The sequence below is a fragment of the Macaca mulatta genome, chromosome 4 (assembly GCF_049350105.2).
Source record: "Macaca mulatta isolate MMU2019108-1 chromosome 4, T2T-MMU8v2.0, whole genome shotgun sequence".
Lineage (NCBI taxonomy): Eukaryota > Metazoa > Chordata > Mammalia > Primates > Cercopithecidae > Macaca > Macaca mulatta.
The window spans coordinates 68,896,651-68,914,355 of record NC_133409.1 but is presented as its reverse complement, the minus strand read 5'-3'; the positions used below and the strand labels follow the sequence as shown (position 1 = coordinate 68,914,355).

The 17,705-nt window shown below is 44.1% G+C and overlaps 1 protein-coding gene across 1 annotated transcript in view; it reads right to left on the bottom strand.

Annotated features, from left to right (window-relative positions):
- The window catches only part of PPP1R14C (protein phosphatase 1 regulatory inhibitor subunit 14C), a 108,080-nt gene that overhangs the window by 31,237 nt on the left and 59,138 nt on the right, over nt 1–17,705 (bottom strand). The window contains exons 2-3 of the mRNA XM_015137129.3: nt 4,555–4,638; nt 2,480–2,512 (exon numbers count right to left, since the gene is read on the bottom strand). Coding sequence (XP_014992615.1) covers nt 2,480–2,512; nt 4,555–4,638 — 117 coding nt within the window. The remainder of the gene's footprint in view (nt 1–2,479; nt 2,513–4,554; nt 4,639–17,705) is intronic.

The window sequence follows — 17,705 nt, the reverse complement described above, 5'->3', positions numbered from 1 at the left end:
TTTGCAGTGAGCCTACATGGCGCCACTGCATCCCAGCCTGGAGGGACAGAGCAAGACTCTGTTCAAAAACAACAACAAAAAAACAAGCTGTTCTTATACACACAAATGCAAATCAGCTTACTGTCTCCCCATATTCAAATGTGACTATGCCACCAAAAATCAGCAAAGACATGAAAATAGGCAGAAAAAGGTAAGATTCAGAGAAAACAGAGACGATGCAGAGAGCAGAATAATTTTAAACATAAACACAAAGAAAAATTTCTCCAGATTGTTGTATAGGGGCTCCAGGAGAAAAGTCTGGGGGCAGGGGGATGGTAGTGATGTGTTTGAGCAGTCAGGAAATATATTGCATGTTTGACAAACACACTAGAGAGTTCAACAAAAAATACCAATTGGTATTAGACAAAACTAAAGACAAGGGTTATGGCCGGGCACGGGGACTCACGCCTGTAATCCCAGCACTTTGGGAGGCCGAGGTGGGTGGATCAGTTGAGGCCAGGAGTCTGAGACCAGCCTGGCCAACATGGCAAAACCCTGTCTCTACTGAAAATACAAAAATTAGCCGGGCTTAGTAATCCCAGCTACTCAGGAGGCTGAGGCACAAGAACCACTTGAACCTGGGAGGCAGAGGTTGCGGTGAGCCAAGATTGTACCACTGCACTCCAGCCTGGGTGATAGAGCGAGACCCTGTCTCAAAATACTACTACTACTAATAATAATAATAACAATGACAAGGATTGTCAACTCCAAGAGAAACAAAAGGCTATACAAAAAGGAACCATGATCATATTTTACTGTTGGCTTAACAGTGAAAAACATCTGTTTAAATCATAGTATTATAAACCTTGACTACTAATTTAACAAAATACTGTTAAATAACTTTGATGAGGGTATAGATGAAAAGGAATTGTGTGGAGAGTGAGAGAGTGATCATCTTTCTCCTAAAGTCAATAAATGAAAAAAAAATAGTAAATGCATATTTAAGAACAAAAGAATAAGTAGGCCAGGCACAGTGTGGCTCATGCCTGTAATTCCAGCACTTTGAGAGGCTGAAGCAGGAGGATAGCCTGAGGCCAGGAGTTCAAGATGAGTGTGTGCAACATAGTGAGATACAGTCTCTATAAAATAAAAATAAAAATAATTTAGCTGGGTGTGATAATGCATGGCTGCAGTCCTAGCTACTCGGGAGGCTGAGGAAGGAGAGTTGCTTGAACACAGGAGTTCAAGGTTGCAGGGAATTATGACTGCACCACTGCACTCCAGCCTGGGTGACAGAATGAGCCCCTACCTCTAAAAGAAAAAACAGAAAGAAAAGAGCAAATAGCAGGGAAGGGAAGCAGCCAAAAAGTGCAAAAGTGTTGCTTATTAAAATATAGAAATATGATACATAAATATAATATAAAATAGGGAAGGGGCCTAAAAGGTGGAGAAAGTCACTGTTACCTTTTTAAAATAAGCCTCAGAATTTTTTGGGGGGGGAGGGTTCAGATGTATTAGTATGTATTTGTATTACATTAACTTAAATATATATATGTATAATTTTTTTTTCTTAAGAGATGAGATCTCGCTTTGTTGACCAGGCTGGTCTTGAACTGCTGGGCTCAAGTGATCCTCCCACTTTGGCCTGGGATGACAGGTGTGGGCCACCAAGCCTGGTCTAAAAGTATATATTTTGATGGCTAAAATTAAAATTAAAAATCTCTATGACTGCAAGATATAATCAAAGCTGGAGGTTGGAAGAATAAAGCTCAAATAGGTAACTAGTCCCAAACCAAGTCACTGAAATCAGATACTTGTCAAAGCATGCTTTCCTCCCCCCTTTTAATTAGATCTCTTCAAAAATCAGAAGTCTTACCACTATGGCTTTGATGTTACAAATAGACTTCAAAACATCTGACGGATCTTATAATTTCTCCAGTTTATCACAGGAACAAAGTACTTCTCTTGCTAATATTTTCATAACTGATTAAACCTTAATTTCTACTCTATGCTGTCAGTCATGAGAGTCTACATTAAATGCTTTAGTCTAATCACATTAATACCCATTTTTCTGCTAATGTTTATACATTATACTTCATAAATATCTAAACAAAGCATAACATTTTTTTTCCCAATAAAGGTAACTCTTTGGAAAGACAGAGCTGACTTTAAGCTTTTAAAAAATACATACCAATAAACTAATAGGATGTATAAACCAGTTATAAACCTAAAACTTTTACTAAAATGATTCCAAACCCTTTCACAATTTCCTTTGAAGTCTGGCTTTTATCTAACACAAGCAACACACTCTGCTCCATTAATTTTAAGTATTTAGAAATAATGAAGTTAGAGCTATTCAAACATATGCACTCATGGATAATAATTGCTAATTGGTATACACACACTCAAATCCACTTATTGTGGTTTGCTTTAAAAATAGACAAATTGATTTAATAAAAACCAGTTCAAACATGGCATTTAGGAAAAGTGATTTGTTTACCTCTGTTGGTTTGTAGCAGTCTACAAGAGCTTCCTAGAATTAAACACACAGAAGATCAGTTTTATTATCTTAAAATTCAGTATTATTTTTAAGGCAAAATTAAACATCATTTTATATTCATAGTATTATTTTATAATGGTAAAGCAAGATTTCATACTATCTAGAAACACACTTCATTTCAGCACCAGTTGGTTGTCTGAAGATACAAAACGTTTAACCTTCATAAATTCTTCAGCCTGCACACACACGTGCTACATGAAAAAATTTTTTGAACAGGAAAATATTTATTTATTTATTTATTTATTGCTACCATAGCATTGAAAACAAAACATAACCCTTGACCAGTTTTTTTGTTCGTTTTTTGTTTGTTTTTTTTTTTTTGTCTGTGTGTTTGTTTGTTTGTTTGTTTTGAGACACAGTCTTGCTCTGTCTCCCAGACTAGAGTGCAGTGGTATGATCTCAGCTCATTGCAACCTCCGCCTCCCGGTTCAAGCAATTCTCCTGCCTCAGCCTTCCGAATAGCTGGGACTACAGGTGCACACCACCACGCCTGGCTAATTTTTGTATTTTTAGTAGAGACGGGTTTTTGCCATGTTAGCCAGGCTGGTCTCAAACTCCTGACCTCGCGTGATCCACTCGCCTTGGCCTCCCAAAGCACTGGGATTACAGGCATGAGCTACCACACCGGGCCCCTTGACCACGTCTTGAATGCCTTGCTGAGGAACAGTTTCTTTTAAAGAAGGACAGGGACGCTCAAGCATCCATTAGGTTGGAGACTTCAGAGAGATCTGGACTAACTCAGTAGCTCAAATCCAGGATGGCCTTCCACAGGAACCAAATCCCCCTCTCCAGTTTTCCTTTAATTAACTGGATATAACCCAGCAAGATCCAAATGGTTTCAAACCCACTCCTCCGGTCAATGACTTTTTGCCTCCTCTGTGTGCACACACGCATGCACACACCTTTCCTTTGGCTGCCAACTTGGTGGATATTCAAGTTGAGCCAGCCTGTGCAAGATGGTGGCACCCACACTGCACTCAGAAAGCAAAGGGTTTAAGTGCAATGTAGCCATAAACTAGCTTGGGTCCTCACCTGGGAACTGGGAGTTGGGGGGTGATGATAGCTTAAAAACTCCTTTCAAGTTCTCAATGTTAAGAAAACTTTGTTATGTCATTACATTTTCTATAGAACTGATACCTGCATTATCTTTTTAAAATTTTATAACTAGGATGCTATTTTCTCCCAGCTAAATCTACTAAGAAGAACTAATTTTCATAACTCAGACTGTTCACCACTCAAGGGACACTAGTAATGACTAATGCATTAAACACATTAATACATTAAAATGTGCCCTTTGATTGCCGTAGTGGCTATTTGCCATTTGTGGTCACCAACAGCCATTAACAGTAATTATCAGTGGACATTAAGAACAATGGCAAGTCAAAAGTCAACTGGTTTTAGAAACTCCCAAATGTAGATTTAAAAATGATAGATTTGACCTACTGTGGGAAGGGAAATAAGTACTGTACTTTATTGCTGTCCACTAAAGAAATACTAGACATCTCAATATCCATCGTTGTACTGCAATGCTATGAGGTGAACACTGTCTATGAAGAGATCGTCTACTAAATAGAATTATGTCATAAGCAATCATATTTAGAAATTAATTTCATGAATGATACAGTCCACAACTGTGATACCGGAGCCCTGGGCTTGGATATTCCAGTGCTAGCTCAGTCCTTCTCTTTCTCATGCAACTGTGGGGTATCAATTTCCTTCCCTGGCAAGTGGATCTTTGGAAGCAGAATCAGCTGTTTCTCCCAAGAAAATGGGGCTGGAGAAAGTTACACCCATAAGGTACTTTGAGAACAGACTATAGTCAAGAGCTGCTTTATCCTCAGAGAGGCAGTTTAAGAGGGCGAACACTTAGCAGCCCATTGCCTTCCTCTCTGCAAACAGCCATGGCCCAGGTCCTGGTGCCAACTCCACCACAGGGCGGAATCAGTTCATGCCAAGCTCTGGAGACCCAAGTAGACTCCCGAGTATCCATGATTAGAATTTTGAAAACTGCTTACCTGTAATTTTGAAGCTCTCTCTTCATCACTGTCTGCATCAAGAAGATCATCAATGTCAATTTCTACCTCTGGCATTTCTTCTTCCTGGGGGACAGTGGGAGGATATGAAGGTGTTTAATTTAGTAAGAAACCTAACTGTACCCCACCAGTTAGATTAAGTTGAACAAACAACTAGATCATCAATTGAGAAGGGCTGACGGATAAGAGGGTAAGGAGAGGCTAGGAGGAGAGGAGGGAAGGAAAGAGAAGAAAGGGGAAACAGGATGAAGGGGTAAAGAGGAGAAGAGGGGAGAAGAAAGGAAAAGGGAAGGAGGGATGGGGACAGAGGAAGAAGAGAAATGAAGGAAGGAAGGAAAAGAAGAGTGGGGGAAAAGAAGGGGGGGAGCAAAGGAGAATTAATAGTCACAAAGCCATAAAAGTAATCTTTCAAAAAAGTGAGAATTTTCTACTTTCTAGCAGAAAGCTGCATCTGTAAGTATATAAGGGGAGACTGGCAGATGATAGAGCTGGGAGATGGTAGTTTCCTATCTAAGAGCTACTCTTTGCTGGGCGATTACCCCAATCTTTATTTGGGGGTCCACATCTTCCTTCACAGCTCTGGGTCTATGGAAAACCTGACTCCACCATGGGATTTAGGGCATCAGCATTGCTTTAGCCCCAGTTACTGACGTAAGAGAAGACACGTGGTCCAACTAAGAACTGAGGGGGCTCTGGGAAAAGGTGCTCTTTTAACAAGAACGTCCCCTTCACTCCCTCTGAACCAAAGAAGTGTGGCACCAGAAGTTACCGGTGGCCACCATACAACCCTGAAGAGAGGCTGAGTTTAGGATGAGGCGCTGACTCCACAGTGGGCGGAGCTGAAGAGAATAAGAAAACAGGGCTCTAGGTAAAATCACCACATCCCTGCATCAAACCACCTCTGAAGCCTGCCTATCGGTGAGTGAGTCAACCCCTTTCATTGTTGCAGTCAGCGTGGGTCTAGTTTAATATTCCTGCCACCAAAGACATCTAGTCCCGAAAAGAGGGAAGAAGGGCCAGCTGGATTTGGTGCAAGACCTCACTAACTTGGAATCTGAACTTCAGAGGAGATCTTGGCTACTTCTCATCTCTTCTGTTACCTAAGTCTTCTCTATACCTCTCAGAATAGCATTTTAAAATGTCAAAATAAAAGAGCATTTAAGAGAGTCCTGCAATTTTGCATTTCATCAGGAGTCACCGCAATCCAACTCCTTCCAGCCACAGGGATGGCTGAGAAGCATCTGCAGGAGCTAGAGAGAAAAGTGTGCATGGGGACACTGGGGACACCTGGGCATTCCCTGGGTGTGGCCTCTCTGTGTCTTGGCTCCAAGAGCTGTTTGTCTTGGCTTCCCAGGAGAGGCTGACTTTCTGAAAGTTTCCTTCCTACTAAAGTGCATTTATTCAGTAATACTACTCAACCTCTTGCGTGTGTGTTACAACACAAAAGTGAGGACCCTAGTATACTGAGGAAGTCAAGGAATATGATACACTATCCTTGCTGACATTAGCTCCATGGGCAGGCGCTCAATGGACAGGAAAATTCCAGAAACAACCTCTCTAGTGATTTATTCCTGTTTCTGTGGAGAATTTCTGTTTTGATCCTTTGCTTGGCTCTTATGGGGAAAAATCCACTTCAAAAGCAGTATTTATCAATGTGAATGTTTTAGATCTCATCTGTGCGGTTCTGCCTAATGGAAGAAAGATCTTGTACTCCTCAACATAATTTTCATATTTATACTTAACAATCCTGTAGCTATTAATAGAAGCTGATGATGTAGAAACAGGAAGTTGAAATGCTTTGATGATAATAAAGCTGAAGGATGACCTTTCGATGGCTAGGAGCATTGTTGTGCAAGCATCACAGAGTGAATTTACACAAATCTAGATGACCTAGCTTACCACACACCCAGGCTGTATGGCACAGCCTATTGCTCCTAGGTTATAAACCTGGACAGTATATTACCATATGGAATAATGTAGGCAACAGTAACACAGTGGGAAGTATTTGTGCATCTAAACGTAGAAATGGTACAGTAAAAATAGGGTCTTATAATCTTATGGGACCACTGTCATATATGCAGTCCACTGTTGACTGAAATGCTGTTATGCGGTAGGTGACTGCACTCACAAGCTATACCACTGTGGGTCCTTAAATCACAACTAACGGAGCTTGGTGTCTGCTATTTTTAAAGGAAATGAAAGAACGATTAGTAACTAATGCCCTCCTCAGAACAGCACAGCAATGGGTTTTTCTGCAAATATTATTCAAAACGTTTTGATGCCAGCCAAGTTTGGCCAAACAGGCTTTGACTTGCACAGCAGTGTAGAGCCTCGCCCTACGCAGTAGGCATCTTCAATTAGGCATCTTCCCATTAGCACTGCGCACGGCTCTCTGTTAGGTATTGCACTGACCCATTTTCCCCAGCCCCTGAGATTTGGGCTGTCCCATATGGTAAGCACATGTGGTAAGCACATTTGAATACACTAAAATGAAATACAATTCAGTTCCTCAGTCGCAATGGCCACATCTCAAGTGCTCAATAGCTACACGAGGCCAGTGGCTACTGCACCGGAGAGCACAGATGGAGAACGCTTGCATTGTGGCACAAAGCGCTATTAGACAGTGCTGCCCTGGAGTACACTCGCCCTCTGGCCCAGAAGTTGGGAAGCAAAGCTCCTTTCCCTCTCAAAGGGGCTCGACAGGAGTAAAGAAAAAAAATGCCAGGCATCTCAAGGTCGCTCTCACTACCCAAGGGCATGTGATAAGAAACCCTGAGCTTGGTTTTGCAAGCCAGAAAGCTGATGCAAACAAAGCCCAGATCTCAAGGGTTGGGGAAAACCTCAAGTGATTGAGTCATCACAACAGTCATTAAGCATCTGCGCTTTTTACCAACCTATGCTGCTTCTCAGAAATCCCACCCGGATTTATCAGAGGCATAGGAGAGGACAGGCATCGTGCTCCCAGCTCAGCATGCGCTCCAGGTGTTCTGAATGTCAGTGGGGCTGAAACAAAACCCAGGTGAGAAGAACACAGAGACCCAGAGGCTCTTGGGAGGGAGAGTCCTGGGAGGCAAAGACAGCACCTAGTACCAAGTAGAGAATCCTGTAGATTTGTACTTAATATTCTGAATGAGAAGTATGGAAATATTCTAAATTTCACTGAAGTCCTATTTAACTTTCTTTTCTGTATGCTGATCTTAAAGCAGTATCGCTGAATGACCTTAGTGACAGATCAAATCACTTACAACGGAGGGAACACACCCATGGCCTACCATGATGTCCCAGAGCTTAGTTGTGTTTGGGCATTTTCCCACATTAAAGATGTGTCCCTAAACAGTGGCTCTGGTGACAAAAAGGGAAACAACCGTCTTCAGAGCTGCTGGGGAAGTTATCAGCTACACCCTGCCCCACATTAGTGAGAGGCCCTCCTATTGGTACCCATAGCATGAGGCCCTGGGTCACCTCTACACACCTTTCTTGTCGTAGATTTGTTGAGAACCCACAGTCCACAGTGAGCAAGGCGCTGTGTGTCAGCCACAGTGAGGCCCTGGCCCTGGGGGACGGGCCGTCTAAACACAGCTCTGACAAACACAATGACACGCAATGGCCCCAAAGCCACAGACAAACCTGGAGTGCTTTAGTAATTCAGGGAGGGAGAAAACTCTGCCAGCGGCAGGCAGGGAGGTTTCACATAGGAGGGAGGAGGTGAGCTGGCCTTGTGGAATGACAGGATTTGAACAGGTTTAGGGGGAAGGGAGAGAACTCCCAAGAGGCAAAATGGTAGCAGGAGGCAAAAAGACAAGATGAGTTCTAACTATGGGTGTAGAAAGGTCCCTGACCTGGAAGCCAGTCAACTCTGGGCTACAAACATGCATGTTGATGGGGGCCAGACAGGTGACAGAAATGGGGCAGGCTGAGGGGCTATACCATAGAGTGAGGAGTGCAGCAAACTGCAGAAAACACGGCCCGAGGGGAAGGAGCAGGGAACACACCATTCCCACCTCCTGTCACCTTCTAAGAATATGTGCTCAGTGCTGCTGGATTGTCTATGTTTTCAGGAATAACTGAAAGTAGAGTTTTTTAACGTAGAAAAATCCAGTTTTTAAAGCTGTCTGGCAACTTCTTAAAATATTGTGTAGGATAAACAAAACCCATTGGCCCATAGGCTGCCGGCTCCCCTTGTCCTGCAGAGACTGTTCTCACTGAAGGTTCCACGGCTCCAGAACAAGTGAGGGGAATGACAGAAGGAAGAGCTGGCCCCGCTGCGGAGCGCGGGTAACAGGGAGGGGGCAGGAGGCAGTGCAAAGGCCATGCATCAGGTGCGAAGCAACAGGGCTTGAAGATGATCCCGGCAAGAATAAGATTTTAAAACAGTGATAATAGGGAGGAATAAACAGATGGAGTTTGGAGATGAACTGGATGGGGGATGAGGGGGAAAGAAAAGGTAAAGATAAGATCCAGGTTCTGAGCCTGAGAGGTTTTGGAGAAGGACAGCAATGACAGGAGCACACCGGAGCCCTGAAGACACCTCACAAACCAACACGCAGTGCAGGCTTGGCCATCACCAGCACCCCTGCCCCAGCTTGCAAGCAGCAGCGGTACCCCACACTGCCACCACACTGGGAAGCGCTGCAGAGCCTGGTGCTGGGCATGCCACGGATGGAAGCTCAGAACAGGCTCAGGTACCAGGATGCAGAAATGCAAGCAAAGCAGAGTCCTGAAACACAGCTGGCCTGCAGTGACAACACACACACACACACACAAATATATACACAAACACACACACACATGAATACACAAAATTCATGCCACTCATACACTCACAAGCACACACACACAAATATATACACAAACATACACACACATTAATACACAAAATCCATACCACTCATACACTTACAAGCGCACACACACACAAATATATACACAAACATACACACACATTAATACACAAAATCCATACCACTCATACACTTACAAGCGCACACACACACAAATATATACACAAACATACACACACATTAATACACACACTCCATACCATTCATACACTCACATCCACACACACACAAATATATACACAAACACACACACACATGAATATAAACACTCCATACCACTCACTTACATGCACACACACACAAATATATACACAAACATACACACACATTAATACACACACTCAATACCATTCATACACTCACATCCACACACACACAAATATATACACAAACATACACACACATGAATATATACACTCCACACCACTCACATGCACACACAAATATATACACAAACATACACACACATGAATACACACACTCCATACCAAACACATGCACACACACACAAATATATACACATATACACACGAATACACACACTCCACACTAATACACTCACATGCACACACACACACACACAAATATATACACAAACATACACACACATGAATACACACACTCCATACCACTCACATGCACACACACACACAAATATATACACAGATACACAGATGAATACACACACTCCACACCATTCATACACTCACATCCACACACACACAAATATGTACACAAACATACACACACATGAATAGACACACTCCACACCACTCATACACTCACATGCACACACAAAAATATATACACAAACATACACATAGATGAATACACACACACCACACCACTCACACTCACATGCACACACACACAAATACACACACATACACACAGATGAATACACACACACCACACCACTCACTCACAGGTACACACACACAAATATATACACAAACATACACACACATGAATACACACACTCCACACCACTCACATGCACACACACATACAAATATATACACAAACACACAGATGAATACACACTCCACACCATTAATACACTCACATCCACACACACACACAAATATATACACAAACATACACACACATGAATACACACACTCCACACTACTCACATGCACACACACACACAAATATATACACAAACACACAGATGAATACACACACTCCACACCATTAATACACTCACATCCACACACACACACAAATATATACACAAACATACACACACATGAATACACACACTCCACACTACTCACATGCACACACACACAAATATGTACACAAACATACACATACATGAATAGACACACTCCACACTAGTCATATACTCACATGCACACACACACACAAATATACACAAACATACACATAGATGAATACACACACTCCACACCACTCATACACTCACATGCACACACACACACACACAAATATATACACATACACACAGATGAATACACACACTCCACACCACTCACAGGCACACACACACACAAATATATACACAAACATACACACAGATGAATACACACACTCCACACCACTCATAGACTCACATGCACACACACACACACAAATATATACACATACACACAGATGAATACACACACTCCACACACACTCATACACTCACATGCACACACACACAAATATATACACATACACACAGATTAATACACACAATCCACACCACTCATTCACAGGCACACACACACACACAAATATATACACAAACATACACACAGATGAATACACACACTCCACACACAATCATACACTCACATGCACACACACACAAATATATACACAAGCATACACACACAGGAATGCACACACTCCACATCACTCCACATGCACGCGCGCGCACACACACACACAAATAAACACACAGATATACACACACACTTCTAACTAGCCAGAAAGTTTACACTGTGAGCCCTCTCCGATGTCATGTTAGCTTCCAAAAAATACAAATGTTACCCCTGCCCACAGCAGTGAAGGTGGCGGGCAGCAATGTTTAAGCTAAAACTTCACCTGAAAAATGGATCATGGTCTCCAAGCTCCAGGAGACACAGCTTAGCAGCTCCCTGAAAATGACCGTGGCTAACAGCTCTCATCTGTCTCCATCTCAAAATATGGATGGCGACGTAACATGGGATCAAACTGCTGTGCAAATTGCGGCAGCTGACAGAGAAACGTGGGGTGGCAGGGGTGGGGAGGGGCAAATGCCAGTTTATTATGACCTGTTCAACCACTCATCTGAACAATAGCCACGATTTCTTATAGCTCACCTTTCTATAGGCTTATGGGAGAAAACCGGCACAGGAAGCATATAAAAAGAACCAAATTCCTCGGGATTATGTGAGCTCTCTATGAAAACATTTACATTTCATGTTTTCGTTGTAATGACAATCCAAAATAATTCCTGTAAGCAAGCACAGTCTAAGAATAGTCTGGACAGCCGTGCTATAACCACGCTGTGCCGGGCTCCTCTGTGTTTACACATTGGCATCAAGCAGAATTATGTTAATTATTGTGGCTAATGAGAAAAAAGCCACAGGGTAGATTTAATATATACATGACTCATTCACGCCAAGTGAAGCCAAACGTTATCACTCAAAGGACACTGAGCGACGGCAATCTGTACCTAATTCCTGTGACAAAAGGAGTGAAGCCAGCCATCACAGCAAAGCGATGTTGTGCATTTGAGTTTCATTAGCTGGGTACTTCATGTTTAATTTGCAATTTGGATGTGATTTTTATAACCATAGCATAAGGAATTTATACCCAGTTTTAAGTGGTATGTATTTAAGTAATATAACATTAAATATTTAAATCAGCCCTGGAATCTGCAAAAATATATGTTCCCACTTAACAAGGGGCCAAACCTACCCCATGACACATCACTATACAAAGTCAGAACACCGGGGATAAAGGGAGGATCCTGGAAGCTTTCAGAAGAAAACCAGGCCACACATGGAAGATAGAGAATTAATGTCAGTGGGTTTCCCTAAAGCAACAGAGCGTGGAAGCCAACAGCAAGGATTCCAGAAACCCGAGAGGAAACCATTTCCAATCTCAAGGCCTACATCCTCCCTGCTGTGGTGTGGATGTGGTTTGACCCCTCCAAAACTCAGGGTGAAATTTGGTCCCCAGTGCAACAGTACTGGGTGAGAGGTAGTGGGAACTTTCAGAGGCAATTAGGTCATGGGGGCATGCCCTCATGTGTGCATTAACACCGTTCTCCAGAGACTGGGTTGGTTCCCATGAGGCTGGTTGTTATAAAGTGGGTAGGCCCCCTTTGCCCCATCTCTTTTCTCAAGCACTCGCCTGCCCTTGCAGTTTTCTGCCATGCTATGACATGGGATGAAGGCTCTCACCAGAAGCCAACCAGATATGACCCCTCAACCTTGAACTTCCCAGGCCTTGAGGTTGGAAATTGTTTCCTCTTGGGATTCTGGAATCCTTGCTCTTGGCTTCCATTGGGAAGCCTGCTGACATTGAGCTTCCTCCAGAACTAAAAGAAATAAATTTATTTTCTTTATACATTACCTAGTCTGTAGTCTTCTGTCACAGTGACAGAAAATGAACTAAGACATTCCCAATCTATCTAGAAAGAGTAGAGAAAATACGACAGATATTTTAAGACACATTGGGCCTTGCATCTTCATATATTTACCTCCTATTTTGGAAAGGAGTGCTCCAGCAAAATAGAGAAGCAAACTTTGATTTTCTTATAGCCTCTACAGTTGTGGCTCATGAAGGCCAGAGGGCATGTTCCTAAATCCAGATTGAGGAAGGTCCATGGGACGCCAGAGTGAAGAACAAAGCAGATGGAGGCTTGACAAGCTGGGGAGCACGCAAGGCATGCAGATGAACCTGCCTGATGCCAACCAAGGGCCCAGCCCCACCGGGTACCCATCTGCACAGGTGGCCAGGCCATTTAGAGTGGTTGGGGTAGGATGGCCTCACCTTGTGCCTTAGACAGAAGTAGCATGGGTAAACAAGCACATGCCTTTCCAGTGGGGTCCCATATTACCAGTATTTCCCGAATACACATTTGTTTTAAAAGTTAAACAAATGGCTAAAGCTTGCTTAGAGCCAGAGAGCAAAGTCCTCCCAAAGCCCTTTTTAAAAACATCAAAATAGGCCAGGCACAGTGGCTCACACCTGTAATCCCAGCACTTTGGGAGATCAAGGCAGGCAGATCACGAGGTCTGGAGTTCAAGAACAGCCCGACCAACATGTTGAAACCCCGTCGCCACTAAAAATACAAAAATTAGCCGAGCATAGTGGCACGTGCCTGTAATCTCAGCTACTCAGGAGGCTGAGGCAGAAGAATTGCTGGAACCCGGGAGGCAGAGGTTTTAGTGAGCCAAGATCATGCCACTGCTCTCTAGCCTGGGCAAGAGAGCAAGACTCTGTCTCAAAAAAAAAAAAAAAAATCAAAATAGCCTGACTGAACCTGACGCCATGGTGAAGTGAAGGAATGTTTTACATAATATTTACAGGAATTGCTGTTCTTGTCACCCAGGAGAGCAGGTCCTGACCTACCTATATCCTATGAAGGTTCACTTCTGGGGCACTGACACAGACGCAAATGACAGCTGTGTGGCAGAGAGGAGAGCTCCCAGCAGGGGCCATCCCCACGCCCCATATAGAACGCCTCCCTTTCCTCCTGCTCATGAAGACACATTCCAACACAAGTGAGCAGGAATGGCATTATCTCACAAATCAACACTGTAAAACAAATACCAGCGCTCACACATGAAGATTCACATCACGTGTTATGTCAGATTATTCTAGAACTAGGCACATCTACATCAGGATCTCAGGACACCAGGCAAACCCCTGCAGCACCAATTTACTGAGCATCTACTACCTGCCAGGTGCTGTCCTAGATGCCAGGGATGAAGAATAAACAACTGACAAAAATATTTGCTCTCATGGGGATTAAACTCTAACAGGGGAAGACAGACAATAATCAAATAAGTACCATAGGTAGCATGACAAAGGGTGATAAATACTTTGCAGAAAAATTAGGCAGGGGAGAGAGATAGAGAGTAGCGGGGCCTGGAGTTTTAAATCGGGCAGTGACAGGGTAAGGTTCAGCGAGAAAGGCGTCTGATTAAAGACACTGCATCAGGGGAAAACACATAATGCCAGGCTGTGTCTGAAAAGCTGCCAGGAGCCCCAGGGTCACTGTAGCAGAGGTGGGGCCATGGCGGGGGAAGGGTCAGAGCATATGGAGACTCAGAGGACCCTGTAAAGCCTCTAACTTGACCATGAGCAAGAGAAAAGCCATTGGTGGGTTAGGACAGAGGCACGATGGGTTATGGTTTCCCTGTAAGAAAGGAAGGTATACACGACAAGACCACTTAAGAAGCCACAGAAATAAGCTAGGAGGAGATGACACTGGCTTCAGCTAAGGGGTAGCATGATATATATTTCCTTTTCTTTCTTCTTTTCTTTTCTTTTTTTTTTTTTTTTTTGTTTGTGAGATGGAGGCTCGTTCTGTCACCCAGGCTGGAGTGTAGTGGTGCTATCTCAGCTCACTGCAATCTCCGCCTCCCAAGTTCAAGGGATTCTCCTGCCTCAGCCTCCCGAGTAGCTGAGATTACAGGCGCCTGCCACCATACCCAGCTAATTTTTGTATTTTTAGCAGAGACGGGGTATCACCATGTTGGCCAGACCTGTCTCGAACTCCTGACATCAAGTGATCCGCCCACCTCAGCCTCCCAAGCATGATATATATTTTGTTCTTACAAATGAACTCTTATCTGGGTCACTGCTGATCCAAACCTCAGAGAGCAAACGGGTATCTCAAGAGCTCCACCAGGTACTGTAGTTGGGTGAGCCACTGAGCACGTTGCGAGATGACAAGTACCAAGCTCACGCCTATGCAACAGCAGCAGCAGGCCAGTGTGATGGCTCTTGGTCCTAAAAGTTCAGTGAGGCTGCTAGACGCTGACTAAGCCCAGGCTGAACTGCCTGGGGGCGGCAGCAAAGCAACAAGGAACTAGGCTGAGGAGGTCTTTTCCAGGTCCTGAACCCACCCACCAGGCAGGTTTCTCTTTCCCACCCACCAGGGAAGCTGCCAGTATCACTGGCACCCATGGCAGGCTTCAGTCATGCCCCCAAAACTCTCTCCTACATTTAGCAATTCATTTTAGCAAACGAATATCTCTGGAGAGATTATCAAAGTGCTCCAGACACAGTTTAAAAAAAAAAAGACTCTGAGTTTGAGCCACGGTGGTGTTCTATGCCCAGCCTTGATCTCAAAGGGCTCAAGAGGCCACTTTCTCCTGTGATGGGAGGACCCTAGGGAGTCTGGTGAACAGAGCACAGCATGGGAATAAAGTGACTGAAGCCTCCGACTTCTCATGTATGCCCCAGGCTGCCCCGCTTCTCAGCACAGAGGAGGTCCCTTGGGGAGGGGCCAAGTGGTGTTGCACCCAGAGCATGGAGTTTGGAGAGAGGGAGGCCCAGGTTTCAATTTCATCTCTGCCTCTCACAACCCATAAGAGTTGGGCAGCGTAACGCATCCCCTAACCCTTAGTTCCCACACCTGTAAAATGCAGACTTCTTGCTAATTCTCAGGGCTGGACAGAAATCTGGCATAATCATGCCCAGGCATGTTGTGCAAACTCAACAAATGGCGACAGGACCTCAGCGGGTGCTAAGTTGACTGGGCACATCTGATTCCTCTTCAAATAAGTAAATATTCCATGCAAATGTCTCTTCCAGGGAATCTTGTACTCCTGATGCCTGAAAATCGTAAGTGAAAACTGATCACATTACCAACTTGTTCAAAACCACAGCATTCAAAGAGAAAAAAGGAAAAGTAAATGTCAGCAAAAAAACCCAGATGCAGAGCGTCCCAGAGACGATCACACTTTGCTCTGCATATGAACACTAAATACGCACAGCTGGTAGTTAACAATGCCCCAGTGACGAGAAAGTCAGCAGGTTGGTCCCCATGAGGAAAGTGAAAATAAGTGATGGCTGAGACAGTTCATAAAGATGGCAAGGACAATCTTCTAAGCCATGGCATAAATGAGGACACTGAGGACACCTTGAAAGCACTGGACATAGTGGCCAAATGGCCACCACCCTCATGGCTCCTGTGCTGACAGCAGCCTCTCCTCTCAGCACCCTTCTTTCCCCGTGCAGCACCTACATGAAGATCCCCGGGTGGGACAGGAATGCCACGCAGAACCTACAGGCTTGGTGCTGGTCCTGGGCTACAGGCAATGGATAAGGACACTGGGAAAGAATAAAGGAAGGGCTGGCACAACCCAAGGACAGAGCAGCAGCAGTCCAGCCTGTCTCTAAGAAGTCACACTTGCCTATGTCTTGCTTCCCATTAATTTAGGGACTGAGCCTGAACTGTCTCTGATAGAAGATGGTCCACATCCAGATTTGCAGTGGAATTCTCTTAGACTGGAAACACTCAAATTACCTGATGATGGAATAAAAGCAGTGGGCAGAAGCCTGTTCTAGCCAGTTCTTGGAGAGAAGACGGTTGCCCTGCACTATCAACTGCCCATGAACGAGGCATTCGGGGTTGCTGCAGTGTTAGATTTCCTAATACAGAACATGAAATCCAGACCGTTTCACCACCTGCCTTGGGAAGGCTCCTAGATCAGCAACAGCCAAATATGTCCAGTACTGGCAGGTGCACAGAAGCCTGAGAAGATGATATGGAAAAGCTGCTTGGAAGACACTGAGAGGAAATTGTGAATCCCATGGCAAGGCCTCAGCTGGTGAGCAGACACATTGCACTTGGGAGTATGAAAGACCATTGTTGATATGGGCCATCAAGCATGAAAAGACACGACGGACCCTTAAATGCAGATCCCTAAGTGAACGAAGCCAAACCGGAAAGGTACCCATACTGCATGATTCCAACTACAGGACATTCTGGAACAGACTGAAATATGGAGATAGTAAAACCGTCAGGGATTGCCAGGGGCCAACAGGGAGAGAGAGATGACTAAGGCAGAGCACAGGGCAATGTTCGGGCCAGAAAACCTGTATGATCTTGTAAGGGTGCATCTATGTCATCATACATTTGTCAAAACCCAATTAGAGAAAAAGGACACACAACCCCAGAATTCACAGGATGTACAACACAAAGAGTGAGCCTGAATGGAAATGAGGCGCTTTAGTTAATAATAACATAGCCAGATTGTCTCAGCAATAGTAACCAAGACACCACACTAATGCAAGATGTTAAGAAAAAGGGCAACTGGAATGGAGGGAGGA